Source organism: Electrophorus electricus, chromosome 25, assembly GCF_041902795.1.
Source record: "Electrophorus electricus isolate QZ-2024a chromosome 25, ASM4190279v1, whole genome shotgun sequence".
Lineage (NCBI taxonomy): Eukaryota > Metazoa > Chordata > Actinopteri > Gymnotiformes > Gymnotidae > Electrophorus > Electrophorus electricus.
In genome coordinates this window covers 2,231,599-2,249,681 of record NC_137521.1, presented here as the reverse complement: position 1 = coordinate 2,249,681, position 18,083 = coordinate 2,231,599, and the positions used below count along the sequence as shown (strand labels likewise).

The 18,083-nt window shown below is 44.5% G+C and overlaps 1 protein-coding gene across 1 annotated transcript in view; it reads right to left on the bottom strand.

Annotated features, from left to right (window-relative positions):
- Nucleotides 1-17,747, bottom strand: part of efna5b (ephrin-A5b) — a 77,323-nt gene extending 59,576 nt beyond the window's left edge. The window contains exon 1 of the mRNA XM_026999815.3: nucleotides 16,531-17,747. Coding sequence (XP_026855616.1) covers nucleotides 16,531-16,655 — 125 coding nt within the window. The 5' untranslated portion in view covers nucleotides 16,656-17,747. The remainder of the gene's footprint in view (nucleotides 1-16,530) is intronic.
- Nucleotides 17,748-18,083: the final 336 nt, after the last annotated feature.

The window sequence follows — 18,083 nt, the reverse complement described above, 5'->3', positions numbered from 1 at the left end:
ATGTCAGGAGGAGAATTCTTTTTATCTGTCAGTCTCTCCTACTATACTATACACACTCCCACTCCCACTCCCACACCCACATCACATTCACACACACACACACACACACACACACGCACACACGCACATAGGCTCAAAGAACCTCACAGAAACACTGGTTCAGACTTGCGTAGACACACACAGAGTGGTGTACAAAAACACACAAAACCGCACACACAGACACACACACACAGACACACACACACACACACACTGATCCGGGTGAGCTCTAAGGAACTGCAGTGAGCCGCAATCTGGTGAAGTGTCTCTTTTTTCCTCTTTTTTTTTTTGTTGCAGGGATGATGGCCCGCCAACAGGTACGAAAGAGAAGCACTGGATAAGAGAACATGAGGGGGAGGGCTTACTCATCTTCAACTCGAGAGAGGATTTAATAAAAAGCTCCCACACAAAGGACGAGAAAGCAAGGGATGAAACTCCACAAACTCCAGACGGAGGGGAAGGCGGCAAGCAGACACTATTCAGGTCTGCCTTCTCGGAGTCCACACAGACCCTGAATGTAAGGCTGTCAACCAGACACCCAGGGCTAAAGCTCTAGGAGCCGGTCCGCGAGTACAGTCGGCAGTTCCAATACGGCGTATGAGTTGAGAAAACACTTCAGCATGAGACTCTATCCAAGCTTGTCAGAATTCAGTTCCAAGTCAGGAACCTTCTTCAGCAATTGTGCTTTAATTCTGATCACGTAAAACCCATTACTGTTCCTTCAGCTGGACGCTAAAATTCGGGACTTTAGTGCGGCCACTTCGTGGGTGCCTTTCACGTCCGCAATGATGTGAATGACCTTAAGGATTCCAAAGACCGGTGATATGTGAAGGCCAAGATGAGAACACCCCCCCTCACCCCACCTCCACGGTTCCGGCCTCGCCTCGCTCCCCTGGGCTCACCGAGGTGCTAATGTGTCCCTCTTTCATAGACAATTACGCGCAGCAGGGAAGCAGGGGACATTTCCTTAATGACAGGCCTCTGAAATGCACAAAGGGACGCGGTAGGGAAGAAAGGGCGTGACTTCATGCCCCTTCTCCGCCAGATGGTGCTTGGCCTGGACGGTCACCAGGGTCTCGGTGGGAGACCAGGCCAGCACTGGCCCCGGACTCTGACCACGCCCCCACGGAAAAGACGGCACAGGAGAGCCGACCTTCCCCCACCCTGCTCCACACTCGGTGACAGCTATTACAAATCGGGTTATCAAAGCAAGGACAAACATGCACGGCACCCGCACCGATTATAGGACGAGTCTATAAAGCGGGTCACGCCGGGCTCATGATACCATTGGTTATGGCGGAGCTATTTTTCTAATGACTTCCATTCCGAGCACGAAGACCTTATACGTTTCGGAGGATGGCGGGATTCAATTAGTATTGCGTGAGCATGTGGTCTACCTGAGCGTTTCTCAGCATCCTGTGCTGCAGAGAGGACTACGGCATCTGCCGGAATCAGCAGGACCCTTCATTAATTATTTGGGTTGAAGCAGGAGTGGCGCAGCTCCGCAGGAACAGAGCAGCAGCTCCGGCCTGTCGATCCGGGCTCTGCTGTTAACAAAGGAGGCCACTGGAAACAAAGGAAAATCGCTGTGATGGAAACCCCGATACCATCAGCAGGGAACCGATGCGCGCACCATCTCTCAGGCTTTGGCGTTCGATCCCCTCGTTCACCAAAGACAATCAAAAGCCCCGCCCTGCAACACCGCCGGGCCGATTTAAGAGTCAGCTATCTCGGACCTCTATGGATTACTTAATACACTAAGGAAGGTTAGAAGAAAAATCCACTTCAACTCAGCAAGCAGAAATAGCAATCTGTCATGTCCATCCGTACTGGGTGTAACGCAAACAGAATATCTCGAGTTGTCCAATCAAGGCCTTGACCTGTGGTCAACCATTCAAGCATCCTCCTCCTACATCAACCCTTGTTTCTCATGCCTCTGCCAGCCTCCTACTGTGCAGAGACTCCATGACTCTATTAACCAATTCTTACCCCCTTCCACCCGGCTCTCTGATAGCTGATTACGGCACCTCATGGATGGGTAGAAGCTCAACAAACCATGAAACAAACAACTGTCCCCATGCTGGCAGAGAAAGCACCTATAATGCAACTCATATTTCTACAATTAGAGAGAGGTCGCCACACTACCACAACAGCTGGCGAGAGACTTTAGACGAACGGGCGGCTGTGCAGCGGGTTTTCCCGTATTACGGGCATCACCACGGGCCGATCAGAAAGGGCAAGGAAACGCCAAAGCACAGAGGTTACCCCTGCTTCCCCCTTCACAGACCCCTCTCCCGCTGGCCGGCTTCGACCTGCGTCTCGGGGCCTTCAGCTAAAACCAGAACGCGGGCCAGCTGCAATCACACTGAATAAAATGCATATTGTTAACTTTCTGTGCATGATATATTTCTTCTTAGAAGGAGAGCAAGAAGCACCGAGTGAAGCGCTAGGTGACACCTCCTTCCACGCGCCTCTCTCACAATGCAGATGCGTTATTGATTGGCCATTCTGAGAGGGAAGGGCATGGGTGAAAATCAATCCGTCCTGCCTTAATGGTGCATAGGTCCCCCCCCCCCCCCCACACCTCCATGCAAAATGGGTAGAGAGGACCAGGATTAAGTGCAGCATGGCTCATAAGCTGGTCGCTCACCCCCCTCTGTTCTCTCGTCTTCATCCCGTGATCGGCAAAGCCCGTCCTCCTGCCCTGCAAAACCTTGTCTCAGCTATTTGGTCGCCAGTCAGATTAAGCGTAGCTGTGTCTACAGCCATATAGCAGGTGGAAAGCACCCTGCTGTAGTCGAGCGTATTGACAGAGCTGAAGCCTAATAATGTTGCCCACGCTGACACAACACACACTACACATGCAAAGAAAACCTTGGCTGTGAAGCTCTTTTCATTCCCTCAATCTATGTAAGGGGAAAAAGTGCATTATCATGCTTATTACTGGCACCACGCAGACAAAAGAAGCAGACAAAGATTTTTGTTCCTCGCATGGCAACACACCAGCACCAGAACCAGGCCGCTTCTCATTGGCTCACGCTTGCTGCGAGGATGCTTGGGCGAATCCTTTAGACGGCAGCGGTTGGCAGCTGGCAAAGATCCCCAGCATCGCGTGCCAAGAACCATCAGGGGAAAAACTCCACGGAACACGTGACCCGCGCTAAACCCAACCCCCATCTCCACACGACGGTCAACGGTTTGGCGTGACGCTGCTGTTCACACCACTATCCAAAGCACGCTATCAGCACACCGTTGAGAGAAGGGGTATAAGTGAAATGGAAAATACGGGAGGTGAAGACTCTGTAAACCCTATAACCTCAGATGCTTATTTCAAGTCCTCTAACAGTGGCACTGGGATTATTGCATTAAAACAAAGACATTCTGCTTCTCCAGCACGTGCATATCATCTGTAGAAAATATTCACCATTTCAAAACACTGCTCAGAGAAAGTTCTAGAACAATATGTAACTCATAATGAACACGGGGAAACAAACACCAGGAACGGCACTGTCAGCAGGAGGAAACGTATTTCTCCAAAGTTAATGAACTTGATGTAACCTTCAAATACTCAAAGAGGTCATATCAAGACCAACTGCACAGAATCTCTACCTAGGCCCAGTTCTATTCAGGTGGTGTATGTTCTAACACATTTGGGCAAGACTATAAAATTCTGAAAGGCTTAAAAGCTTAAGTACACCATAAAACACACATATGTAGCTGAAAGCAAAATACCAAAGCTATCAGTTAGTATTGCTTTTTTAATCCTTATTATAAATTATCAAACTGTATAATGTTCCTGGGGTATGTATGAAAAATGAAAGACACATCTACAGTGAGTCTTGAGTAATTTTGTTAAAAGTCACCAGTGACATATGAGATTTGCTATTCTACGAAGACAAAGACAAATGAAATAATAACAGCAAAAACAACATCAAAAACAACCCTTTCCAGTAATCTGCATTGGATAACACCGAAGGACTGACTCATCATTTTAGCATGAGTCACAGATTTATTTTACAGATGGGCCTATAAAATCATGGCCAAAAAACCCAAAAAACAATTAATGCAAATTTAAAAAATGATTAATACCAAAAATATAATACTGATGCCATAAACTATCATACTTCTAGTTATATCAGCCTGAAATGAACAAAAAATAAATACAGTACAGATGCAAAATTGATCAGCAATTATTATTACATCTTAAATCACATTATTCATAATGTATTTCATTTTTAAAATGCCTTGTACCTAACTGAACCCTAAGGGAGAGAATGCGAGGAGGATGTCCACATTAAACAGCACAGGACTAGCAGGAGAAATAAGCCATGGTTACTAGAGCGATGTCATTCCCAACACAACACAGTGCTGAAGGCTGGAGGATGCACTCATGCCCCATTTTTTCACCTGATGTGCTTTGTCCAATATGGGATCAATATCACTGTTAGTATTTCGAAAATTACCTATCACCACATGGTTCCCCAGCCACAAAATGATGGCAAATGTTGTAAGCTTGCAACATGAAGTAAAACGTGTGAAGGTACAGTATAAGAACATTGTGTGGGTGTGTGTGTGTGTGATTTTTATATATATATATATATATATATAATTTTTACTGTTATTATTGAATGATATTGCAACAAATTCAAAGCAGTCTTGCGACTAAGGCACTTTGTGATTAGTAGGAATCACTCAGAGCACTCAGTGGATTGACAGTATGCACTGGCGTGTCTCATGTAGGTGCTTAGACTAAGAGTACACTCATAAATCCTCTTTATATGCATCCTGGATGGCCAGAGGCTAATGCTTCCATCAAATGGCTTTATGACTGTATTGTAGGGATTCAACATACCATAAAAGCATTGTAAAAAGTCGGTTTGGACATGCTTGGTGCTTCCCTTGGATGTCTAATAGCCAGTGAGTCCAGCCACTGTTTTGCAGTAATATTACCTCACTCCACTAGTCAACTGTAATATTCATGCTGAGGTCCAAAAAGAATATTCCACCATTGATTAACACACTAATAATCAATTTAGGAAATTGACTCTGGGAATTGGTTTTAATATTGAAGTCATTTTTGGATTCCAGTATATAATTTCCTAATAACGTGAATGTGTATATCCACATTGAGCCATAACCAAAGCTGCATGAAACTGCATTCAAAAACATTATTAATTAGCATTTGTGTGTGTGTGTGTGTGTGTGTGTGTGCGCTCTTAATGTACATTTTCCAATTATTCTTAGGGTTTGTAAAGAGGATTAGAAATTTCCCACACTGGTCTACAAGGTCCTGGGGCAGAGCTGGGACCTTACGCGCATAGGCAAGTAACTGAATACTAATGCCCATTGTTACCAAGAACAAAGAATACACCATTTGTTGTGTGTCTTAAGCAGCTGAGGTTGAAGCAGGTGTAAACACAGAGTATGCATTACCTTAGGTCATGTTTAAACCCTCACGCGAGATGCTAGGCTTCAATGTGCCTGGGAAATCTGGACTTCAGAAAAGAACATACACAAAGACAGGGGTGGTTACAGGAAAGTTATTGGCCTTAATTGGGGGACGCATGGGTTAGGCTCTCACGCTAAACATTTGACAGGTGGAGAATAAATGAGAGGACAATAAAGGAGCTTCAATTTCAGGCCGGATATTGTTTTTTGTTTGTTGGGTGGTGGTATGTTGTTGTTTTCTCATTTCATAAAGGTTATTAAAAACATCTGTCATCTGTATTACCTGGTTTCTGTCGTCAGTGTTAGTTGCAGTGTCTGTATTACTAAAGATTTTTACCTTTTCAGACCAGACATTGCATAGAACCAGTAAAGTATTCATTAAACCCTTTTGGGGGAAAAAGACACCTCTTTCCTCTCAGAAACTCGCAAAAAAAAAGAGCTTTGTCATGTAAAAAGAAGAAGGAAAACATTAGCAAATGAATTAGTATTTTTTTATTGAAATGATAACATTTTTAACATAATTCAAAGAAAAACCCTCATAGGGTTCTTCGGGGTCTAGAGAAAGCTTTGAAATGAAAAAGCAAGTCCCAATTAATAAAAGCTATTTTAAGACTTGAGGCTCATTCTCTTCAGTCACTGCCCTCTAGATCCTCAGATAGTTGAGGTTCAGGCCCGGATCAGTGTCGGCCCGCGTTATGGCCCCTCCCCCCCAAGATTCTGGCCAATCCCTCGGTATCCTGGTAGTGTGGGGTTGCTCACCCCCACCCAGCATCGCCCCCTCCGCCCAATCAGGCCCCAGTCCTGCTGCCGTGCTCCAGCCTACACTTTCACTACGAATTACTTCTGCTTTTCTAACTTTTCCACTTCTGAGAAGCATCAATTATGCACTAAAATAACACTGGGCCCCAGCCTGCACCGCACGACATAACGTACGATTATGGCCGTGAATAATTCAGACACCTTCGTCCTGTGTAGCCCGCCCCAGCGATACCACAGCAGTACCGCAGCTACTGATGTACTGGGAGGCTCTTAGTGTGAAAAATACTCGCCAGAAAGCGTTGCTCTACTGGGTTCTTCCTTTGTCATTGAGACATTACGAAACGCAACAGCCTGAAGACATCAGACACTGATGACATCCACGACGGCTCTCAGAATGTTTCCTCATAATTTCTTTAAGCCTAATCCTCCATAATATGATTCAGGGTTTATACTGTAGGTTAGGAATGCTGCGTAATATCTATGTGCAAAAAGCCCCAAGGAACAAACCTGCCGGGCGACACCCCTCCGCCTTCACACCCCTGATTAGCCAGTGTGGCCAGGCTGTCCTCCTTTCCTCAGAGTTGCGTGCAAAGGTTCACCGGTACAGCTTGCATATGAGATCACACACCGCTTTTAATATTTCATCCCCCATCCCCCCCCCACACTCCTCCACTACACGGCCCCTGCCATGTAGAGCACGTTCCAGGCCTGGTCACGGGAATGCTCTGCCCCCCCATATCTCTCCATCGGCTACTGATCGGATAAGGCCGCCTATAGCACACACAAAGCACCAACTACAGGGTGTACAGACACCTTTCATAATGGAAAACGATGGCTACAGCAGTGTCAGCACATGAAGGGACTTGTCCGAAGTCATTTCGGAGGTCGCACAACCTCACGTGCCAAATCTTATCTTTAATTATTTTTATAAATTATTTTTATCTTTATTATTAAACGTTTTCTTTATCGGAAATGGATGAGCACAGAGAATGTTAGAAATAAAATAAATAATAAATACTTTTCCGTATTTCACTTACCCGTGTAAAATAAAAGTGTATAAAATATTTTTACATTTTTATTTTATTTATGTTCTTTGGCCAGAAAAGGTCGGCCCTTTGTAATTATCATTTTGCTCCTAAATTCCTAGAGTATTCTTAGAGTATAGAATTCAGACCGACTGCAGTCCACACACAGCCACTCTGACAAGCACGGGCCTGTTTTATAATTAATTGCGTGCACTTGGGATGGACAGTTAACTGCAACGCCGCTGGTGGTCTTTCCATGGCAGCACATACTCCATAAAGACAAAGAACCGTCAAATGTAGCAGGTGACACTGAACACTGATAGCTGTGTTTCGTCAAAATGTCCCTCGCTCAGAGCGAACACAGAGCTGAGCTGCGAGAAGTTTTTTTTTTCATGACTCGTTTTGCTGAACCCTTAAAAAGTCCATTAGCTGCTGGTGACTTAAATGTCGAATACTACATTCGTTTAGGAAAAAAACAAACCAAAACAATACAAAAAAGTATCAAAAGGTACAGCTGCAGGCATTTATATGAAATATGGTCTCAAAGCATGTTTTGATAACAGACGGCTTTTTTTCATGCTTTCTTATTCACTGCGGCAGCATATTTATGTCAACAAATTGTCTGGAAAGTAAGCGGCATTACAGTTTATTCTGTTATTTTAGCGAGATTTTAAAATCGCTTTAATCCGCTGCCATTTCAAAATGCCATACAGTTTAGTCCTCAATTTAAGCTTGAAAAACAGAGTGACCACCCGTCAGATGATGATGTAAGCGTTCCTGACTACGCTGCCCTTTTGCGTCTGGTTAAACGGGTGGTGCCACGTTACTGGTACTGGGTTGGTGCCGTGCCCAGACACCAGAGAGGCCAGCACAAGTGTGGGACGCGCAGTCAACGGATTCGTTTTAATCGCCTCGGTTTCTCAAACCAGGACGGCCCGTCCACGTTGACCGACCAGGGCGGCTGCAACGCCTGGCCAAGATCAAAACACACCGCTGCTAGGACGTCCCGGCACATCCACCTCGGCCTTGCTGGGGAGAGAGGAAAGGGCCAGCAACGGGCCGGGTAGAGACGCCCACAGCTGGGATCTTCCCTCTGGACTGGTCTCTGAACAAAGTGGGTGCAAACAGATCACGAGCGATGCTGGCGGGTGGAAGCATGGGGGGGAATGCCTCCCAAACAAAGAAGATTTTAAAGGCAAATCATTTTTGGCTACACCAAGATGTCACAGCCTCTTCATTTACAATTAAATCCCAACTGAGCTCCTCAAAAATTTGACAGATTCAGGTCAAATTTCTAAAAAAGAAAAATGAAAAAAAAAGAAAGGGGGCAAATTAAAGACACAGACTTCTCATTTTTTCATCTGCCGAAACACCAAAGGAGCGTTCAGGGGAATGCTGTTCACCTACGTTGAACCAGAAGGCTTAAAGCACTCCGGGGGCCTCTCTTAAGTCTTATTTATCTCATTAAGCATATAAACTAATTAATATGAATGTTGAATGGGAGCAGAGGGGTTTCCGTGGATGGGAGAAGGAAGGAGAGGGGAAAGGGATTTAAGAGGAAGGGGTTTTGTGTCAGTGGACAATGAGCTGAGGGCTTTTTAAGCCGTTTAGCAACTTCACAGTATTACCTTGTGAATGGAAGTTGGGGTTGGGGGGGGGGCGAATTTGAGAAAGCTAGGGTTACTTTTGTCCGAGAGACTAAACAAACAAACTACTCTCATTCCCACAGTCAAAGCGAGCTGAGTAATGTCACATTTCCAGGTAAGCAAATGGGAACAATGGGAACGGGAAAATCAGTGAACGTGCCAGAGGTGCCACAAAAAATGTAGGATTGTGGAACCAAAAGCAAAATGACTGCCAAAGCATACAGGCAGTCATGACTTTGTGTAATGTTAAATGTCCACTTCACGCAAGACAGGAAGTGAGTGAGTGCTTCTGTAAGGCCAGCTTTCTCTGATGCTTGAGAAAGCTGTTGTGTTAGCAGGGATCTGAAATGAGGGACAGCCAAATCGCTCCACCCTACATTACAGCATGCTGCCAGTGCCCGTGGTATGGAGGCAGCTCTTAACTGCCATCCATTAAGGGAGGGTGATACACTTTGCTGCAATAAATAACATCACGACACCATTTATGAGCACATCATGGATATTGTCAGTACTTCACTCATTAAATGCTCCCCCCGCCCAAAAAACCCAACATATTTAGATCCGTAACAGGGAACCTGTATGTAGCCTGTGGTGACACATTGTCAGTTGAAAAGGACATAGTTATATTAAATGCTTGGATGCTTATCACACCTATTATGTGATTAATGTATTTGTATTGATTTTTCACCATTTTTATTCTTGTTTTACATATTAAATAGTCTGTAAATGTGGAATTAAGAAAAACATCTAAATAGTTTTCACGGGGTTTGTTAAATAGGACGCCGCTGTTCTGATGGTGAATCATTTCTGTTCCGTAGCTTGATAGAAAAGCCTCAGGAAAAACTAAATATCATAATATTCATCCTGCACTGAAATACTGTATCAATTACCATTATATATTATATTTTTCCTCATGTTGCTCACCCATACCATAGAACCTCTTCTGAAAGCAGGCAGGAGCAGATACATTATCCAGGGTGCTACAGAACACCCCCTCCCTCACCCTGGCCCTCCACCCACAGAAGCCCAAGCAGGAAGAAGGACAAAGAGGCATTCTAGGGTTAATCCTGTCTGCCTAGGTGTAGCCACAGTGCCCCAAGCTCTAAGATGTCCTGACGAACGATGCCAAGAGGCGCTCCCGCCGAGCTGTCCTGACGCATGCGTCTTTAAAATCCCTCGTACAGGCACCAGAGCTGCTGCTGCCAAAGAGGGGAGGACTTGGCTAAGCCCCCCCCCACCCCCGACCCAGAATCAGCCCTAACTCTGTGCCCACCGACCCCTGGGGCGTAAGCCCCTGCCCTGCATTGTACCCTCGTTCCCCTGGCCCTCCAAACACCATGAATATCACAGGCGCAGTCGCTAACCCGTCTCTGTTCCGTGACACCCCCCCTCCCTTCGCATTTCTCTAAATACATGCATACTTTCGAGCCCGGCCGTGGAGAGGCAGTGAAGAGAGAGGAACAATGGGGCCATTCAGGCTGACACAGGCCTGGCGCTCAGCAAAGGAGTGGGGGCCCGGGCGCTGGTGTGTGGGAGCCCGGTCAATATTTACGGCGCGCTTGGAAGCAGGCCGCTTCGCGGCGGGGGTGCTCTCCCCGTCCGGCGGCACAATGCCGCGGGAGGTGCGAGAAGCCGCAACGCTGCTTCGCGACGCTCGCGGAAGGGACGGGGGAAGCCAGTTCCGGTACGTAAGGCCAGCCACTCAAATCCCAGAGCTAGGGGCCCGTCAGCTACAAGGACCAGACCGCATGCGTGATTGCGTCGGACGCCAGAACTCATCGTTTTAAGAAAGTGCCTTAGGAGAAGCACATTGTGAAGTTCATGAATTGTCTGCCTGGGAGAAAAGGATTCAGTTCGCTTAAGAGCAGACGTGGGAATGTGAGACGTCGTAGCTGCAGCATGCATGTCGGATGGACCCGTTTTACGAGGAGCCGTGGATTTTGAAGGCCTTGAATGAAGTCTTGGTGGCCATCCAAAGTATAACTAGTGCATTGTAGAACAGGAACATACATTTAAGTGAAAACTTTCACATTTGTTTGTGCTCAAAATTCGCCTGAACGCAGATATATGAAAAACTCGGTTTCTCTGTATATTTCTCACTTGTGTGGATAAAATGCTAAATATAATTTATTTGGGGCTGAAAGGTCATAAGAGTGATGACCCCTCTTAGTGTTTCACACCAGCACTCACTTCCAGATCATGTGTAAACCTTTGTAATTAAAGCATGTATGCGCCAGCATGCATGTTTGAATGTGCAAGGTCAAGTCTAAGACATAATGCCCAAAACAAAGAGTCATGACACACTTATTATACTTTTTAAAAAAAAATCTGCTACAGAAGTTTGTTAACTCAAAGGGAACCATACTTTGGCATTATGATTAATTGATTCATTAAGTCAGTAGAGATACATACAGCAGAACTCTGAAATACTCTATGGGACCAATATTTCCATAAAAGAAAGAAATATAAATATAAATAGGTTAAATGGGCTATTTTTGTCATACTTGCTTTTGTAACTAAATACTCACCAATCTACTGATGAAAAAAAAACTGTGGCAGTGTGAGATTCAACAACAGACAAAATCTACAACCTACTGTATATTTAATCTCAAATACCCCATCTATCAACATACATACCTATAAACAAATACAAATCTTCTGTCTTTATAGCACTTCATGTCACTTGATAATGTAAAAAAAAACCAACAAAAAAACAAAAACAAAACCACAAAAACTATGAAACGTACATGAAATGTATCATATAGTTTCAAATTAGGCATATCATGGATTATTCACCATGGCAACAAATTTAATCAAACACAAAACAGAAGCATCTTATATCGCACTCACAAAGCTCGTGCCGTGTAACCAAGGGGAAAAAATTTCTCCTCTGTGTAGAGTTTGATCTGAAACAGACAGCACAAAAGGGGAAGGCCGTAGTCCTCCAGCGCTTGTTCATGTGCGTCTAATCCGGGGCAGCCCTAAACGCCACTCCACAACGCGTCACCGCTTCACGCCATTTTCCACCCTACGCCATCATAGTCTCTCTCTCTCTCTTTTTTCATAACAAATCAGGCGAAATGCTTTATGTTAAATTCACAAGCGCTCCAACAGAAGATTAAATACAGCTTTCTGAGAAACAGTAAATCCCTGCCTTATCTTGTTTGGAGCTTTTTCTCAGTCAAACTAAAAACAACAACAACAATAATAATAGTGAGATCACACAAACGTCCCTTTGGTACCTAATGAGCTGCTGCACGAAAATGTTGAGGCAATTTTTTCCCTCCTAATCTTAATCCTCTGTCATTCAACCCTCCATCTCTCTAATCCACCATCCTTTAGGTGACATTTTTAACCTAAGCAATTAGGCAAGCTTTTGGAAATTTGAAATAATTCACCATTCAGGCCTCTGCAGTCCTTTCCGAACTTTCACTTTCCGAACAGTAACGTCTGACCCAGGAGTTACATCCGAACAGCAACGTCTGACCCAGGAGTTACATCCGAACAGCAACGTCTGACCCAGGAGTTACAGCCAATACCTCACCACTCTTGCTTCACATTTGGAATAGTTTCACTTCCTCTAAAATTATTAAATTATACTGAAGAACAACACTGAAAATAGAGTTTTTATTTCATTTGAAAACTACAAATACATTGCCCTTAAAAGATAGGGCCCTGTGCACAGCTATAAATGTTTTTAAATATAAAAACACATAAATGTTTGGTGGGAGTAAATTATCATTTACTGTCTGCTTAATGTGTTTTGTTGGACAGCAACATTTGTAAAAACACACACGAGCGCATTTACGGCATTAAATTCCAAGCTGGTAGAAGCATTTAATACGTCCCAGTGGAAACAATACAAGAAGCCATTGTTCTACACACGGCACTATTGCTTCCAATTAGTTCTCATGACTATTTATTGTTTACCAATGTATGAATATCATATGAACATAACAGCCTTTATAATAGCTGGCCTTCGTTTTGTAAATTAGTCATCACATGCGTCAGTAGGTTAAGGACAACATGACAAACTCTGGAGTGGTTAGTCAGGTTCTATTACCACATGCCAAGCAATCACAACAATTAAGTTGGTAATTATTTACATCACAGTCAGCTGAGAGAGTGAAAGATTTGTTTCACTCTCACACACACTACGGGAGAGGCACTGGCAAAATTGTAACGTAGCTTGTTATTGTAAAGAGCAGCAATAGGCCCAGTGCAGAGCTAGTAGGTTACCTACACCAAACCAACAGCGAAAGAGCTGACCTTCATGTTAGGATTTCAATAACAGACTGTTCTACATTACATTTTCTTTTATTTCAATTTTTTCCCTCAAACTTAGTTCTACAGCTAGGTTTTTGGGTTATAAATGTTCTTTTTTAAAAAATTTTTACCCATCTTCTTTTGCCATAGGAATACACTGCAACTACTTGCATGAACTTGCGGGGAAAAAAAACGAGAGCACATTTTTCCCTGGATCATCATGGAAACATTCTCACGAGCGACGACGGTGCTATCATGTGGCGGCCGAGCCCTCGTCGGGTCCGTGCTTTGTGGCTCCGCGATCGCGGAGCTCCGGGCCTCCGTGCTGCGAGAACACGGCCCAAGAGAGTGGAAACGGCCTCCTGAAATGTCTAACTGTATTCGTTGCTTTTTCTCAGCCCAGCATGGCGTTGGGAAACGAGGAGGCTTCTGGGCACCGTGCAGAGGGTGGGCGAGTGAGCGTGAGGGAGGGCGGTAGGAGGTGAGCGCCCCAGCCCACAGACTACCTCCGTTAGTGGGACCCCTGAGCACCCTCTGCCCGGGAGGAGCGTGAACCTCGTGCCTTCGTTATGGTCATTTCGAATCGGCAGGGTCACAGCAGGATATTGGATGAGTAATTAAGCAGTTAGCGATTCCAGCAGAGGTGCGAGAAGGCCCACGCCAGGACCTGCCGAGTGCCAACGGGGCGAGGACGGGGGGGAAGTTCACTTGGGTCGGGCCAAAGCTTTAGGTGTGGCTGAACCAGCAATGGCCGCTAAAGCCAAGTGCGAGTGATTCAGCGACCGAATACATTTTCAACATTATTATTAAAGCAAGCGCGGTTTTTATATTTTTAAGTCGATGCGCCGAACGCCAAGTGACTGACTTGCATTGGAGCTCCTCCAAAGCAGACAACATAAGGCTCAGACATATTCATACATTCTTTCCTTCTGGTACTTTAGACTCGGGTGGTAAGGCCACGCTCTGTAGTCAGATCCTGCATACAGCCTTCTGTGGTCCATGGAGCTGCCGGTCAGACAAACAGCATTTCTGTAGCATGTATAAAGTGGCACCTTACTGGGCTGCTTCTTTTCTCTAGACACAGAGCATAAGCTCAAACTGGCTAGTCTCAGCAAACAATTGATTTCTCTCAGCTACGAAGAGGTCAAAAGTTTAGCTAAAGACCACCTCGGAATTAATAGCACTTCTGTGAGAGATAACGCATCATGCCTGATATGTGAAATAACTTTGTTTTTGTTCCGTAACTTTTTCCGTAGGTTTCTGTACTTGTTAGCACATCTGGAGTAAATTGTTGTTGCAAAAGAAACACCAGTCAACTGGGCTGAAAAATGTGCACGATAACGAAAGCGTGTCCATCAGCATAACATATCAGATTAAACTTGACTTTGTGTTACTCTGTTTGAACAAAGTAGCGCATAAATAAACACTGAACTCAAACCAGGGAAGACATTCTGACCACTAAGCTCAAGAAAAAGCATACACACACTTAAACACTCGATAGAGCCTTACTGAAACTAGAAAGTAGTTAAAAGTTTGAAGTCTAAATTTTTTTTAAAAACTTATTTTTTTCTGATAAAAAAATTTAAAAAAAAGATTTTTCTGATATTTACGCATTACCAGAAGAACTGTTTAAGTCAAATATTAAAACTTAATTGACTAATATTTTGTTCCTGAAATTTCTTCAGGGAAAATATATAATGGGTAATTATCCAATACTGTGTACAAGTACTTTATTAAAAAAGTAATATACGCAGAGTGAACATATTAAAACAACATATTAAAACAATATTGCCAGAATTACCCAAGAAACCTTGGATAAAAAGAACTTTGCTATATACTAACTTAAGATCAGTAGACTATGTTGGCTTGTGAATGTCTGATGGCACTATATGGCTGCTACCTTTACTAGTGAACCCTACACTTCATCAAACTACTCCTAACTGGCACAATAATGCCATAATGAAGCCATAATCATTAAGCAATAATGATGACCACTCAGGCGCTATTTTGGTTCATAACATTCTTATAAGATGGGTTATGTTGACAGACTATAAAACTACAGCAGGCCGAGGGCAGGTCGTTTCTTTGAATAACTTGGGCTATACGAGGAAGATTTTCCTGTGGAGAGTTCTAGTTAAGGTATAATTTGGATCTTGTACTGCGGCTGCATGCGTATTAATTGAATGATTTTAAGCGCTTTGGGTCGCAGCCGGGCTCGTACCGTCACTCCCGGGGCCTTACTAAGTCTTGCTGTAGCGAGAGTTTTTTTACGGGCGCTTACATTTACAGAGTCTGTATTTTCATTCACACAATATGCTGATAAAACACGATGATGGCCATGAACGATACACTAAAATGCTCTTTTTATTTAGGTGTTACTTTTTTTCTGAAAGTAGATTTAAACTTTCAGCAGTGACCCACGGCCGAGTTTTTTCAGTCTACTATGTAGTGCAGTGATTCGAAACATATTTCATTGTCGGGTGTAGGCCTAGAACAGTACCATAGATAAGGCCATCACTCAAAGGTCTGTTAAACTATTAAACAATTCCCACAGTCAAATTAGTGGGATTGTTTGCCTATTCATGGCTTTACGCACACTGAAATAATATTAGTTTTTTACTACATGTGCGAAGGCATCACAAACATAGCACTCAATAAAAATTAAAGAAATACAAATTCCGATATGCAATGTTAAGAAAGTATATCCCCAAAGTCAATTTCAATTTTTTTAGAACTTGAAAAAAAGATTTGTATCTCTATACCAAGTGTTTGGTCAGGCAAGGGCGTAAGTGTGCCATTTCCCCCTTACTTCAAATCCTGAAATAATACAGGAGCAATAATAACCTGTGAGGTTTAGGTACTCTGACAAGATAGCCTTGCATACGCCAGCCCCGAATATTAAAATGTGAGTTATATCTCTTTTTATTTTTTATCAACGCCTACTACTACGTCTCTACTTCAAAGACACTGACAAACCAGTTAAACAGTACAGTCGGGAAAAAAAATCAAGCGCGCAGCATCTGATGTCTGGTGTGAAATAATACAAGCTGCGTTGTGCAAAGGATAAAAACGAAAATCAGCAGGTAATCCGCAGTTTTACAGGCGCAGTTCACGAAGCACGTTCCGCTCCTCGATCTGTCGCGCGCGCAGAGCCGCCGACCTGCGCGAGGAGCCTAGTGCAGCATCCCTCTCCAGATGCCCTCGCGCTCGGCTTGCATACCGCCACGCAAAAGTTACGCGCACAAAGTTCAGTGAGGTTTGTTCCGACGCTGATCCAACATGCACATTTGGTAAAATAGCGTAGGGCCGCCGGCGCAAAGGCGAGCCGCAGTGGGGAAGCGCCTTACCTGGGGTTCGTGCGGTTCCAGTACACGGCGTAGCGGTCGGCCATCACCTTGGAGCTGGGCTCTTGGCTAAATACACACATCCAAAGGATCAGACAGACGAATATGATCATTTCCACTTGCAGCATCACTACAGCAAAGTTCGGCACTTATTCCTCTTCGGTGGAACCCGGCAATGCGGCTTTGCACGTCAGCCTTTTTTTCTGAGCCACTTCGGTCGCGATCAGATCAGTTTCGTTTACATTTGTGGACTCGCTGTCCTCATATAACAAGTTGAAGGTGTAATGGAAGAAAATGCGAAAATGTCCCAAATCTTATTTACGAAATCAACACCGAGGTTTGCTTTTTTCTGCTCTGTAAACTTGAAATTGTCGAACGAGTAAAATAACAGACTGTCAAGCTAGAGGCACGGTTTCCGAAAACGGCAGTCACTGTCCACGGTAGGCGTCGTGGTGACTTTATATACTGGTGGTGTCTTTTAAGTTTAACGTGCCAAACATCTCTTACGCCAACAGTACGACGCATGCACTTCACAGCAATGGAGCACACATTTGAGCCTACACAAGTCCTGCAGTTAAAACAACGTTTGCAGCATGTTTAACCACGATCGCCAAATCAAACCCTTCTTCTCCCAGGATTATACTGTTTTGCAGATATGTTCACAACGCTGCAACTCGTCACCTCTTGCAGGGTATCAACAGTACAAGGTTAGTCCGAGATTTTCTGAAGAGTAGCGACTGTGTCCCGTGTCAGTATCACGCAGCAGAAATCCGCACTCTCTGCGTTTCTGGAACTTTTTTTTTTATTTTTTAAAACGACAATCTCCGAAGAGCCGAAGCAGCCGAACGTCGCTTTGCGCTTTTCTTATGCTCAGGACTCTTCGACAGGGCTGGTATCCTTTCTCGCTGCTGTCTTGAGAGTGTCACAGATGAGATGGGGAGGAGTCCCTTCGCCTGAGTGGGAATGGAAAGGCTTTCTCATGTGCTGTTTGACTGACTCCCGATGCGTACACCCAGAATCCGAGCGCCGGCATTCCAGTGCGTCACTCTAATACGCGGCGGAGGAGCAGATAAAGCGCAAATCGTTGGTTATTCTGCGCGGTGCCGGCCCAGTGCCGGAGAAGGTGAGCCCAAAGGCAGCCGCTCGCCCAAAACGCGAATGAGGATTCGGTTTCAGCCGGATGCCGAATAGTCCCATTGGTTCAACATTTGAATGGGCGTTACAAGAGCTAAATAAAATCCCTCCTCTAACCTTGACATAATTCAATTAATAAAGGTAACTGGTGGAAGCAAACCTGAAACGGTTCGTCCGGGTGGGAGAGAGAGAGAGAGCTCTTTAGTAGGCAGCTGGACAGATCACCGCGCAAAAGGCGGGGAGGCAGAACGGATCTAACCACTTTATTTTTCTTACCTGGTTTTTTGTAGTTTATTAGCTTTGAATCGAGTCGAGTGTTTCTCTTACCGAACTAGGTCGAATATTAGGCGAAGTAGCCCATTTTCTCACCCAAGAGCAGTCCTTAGACTGGACAGGTCGGTGCCGATTAGCAAGTTTAATTT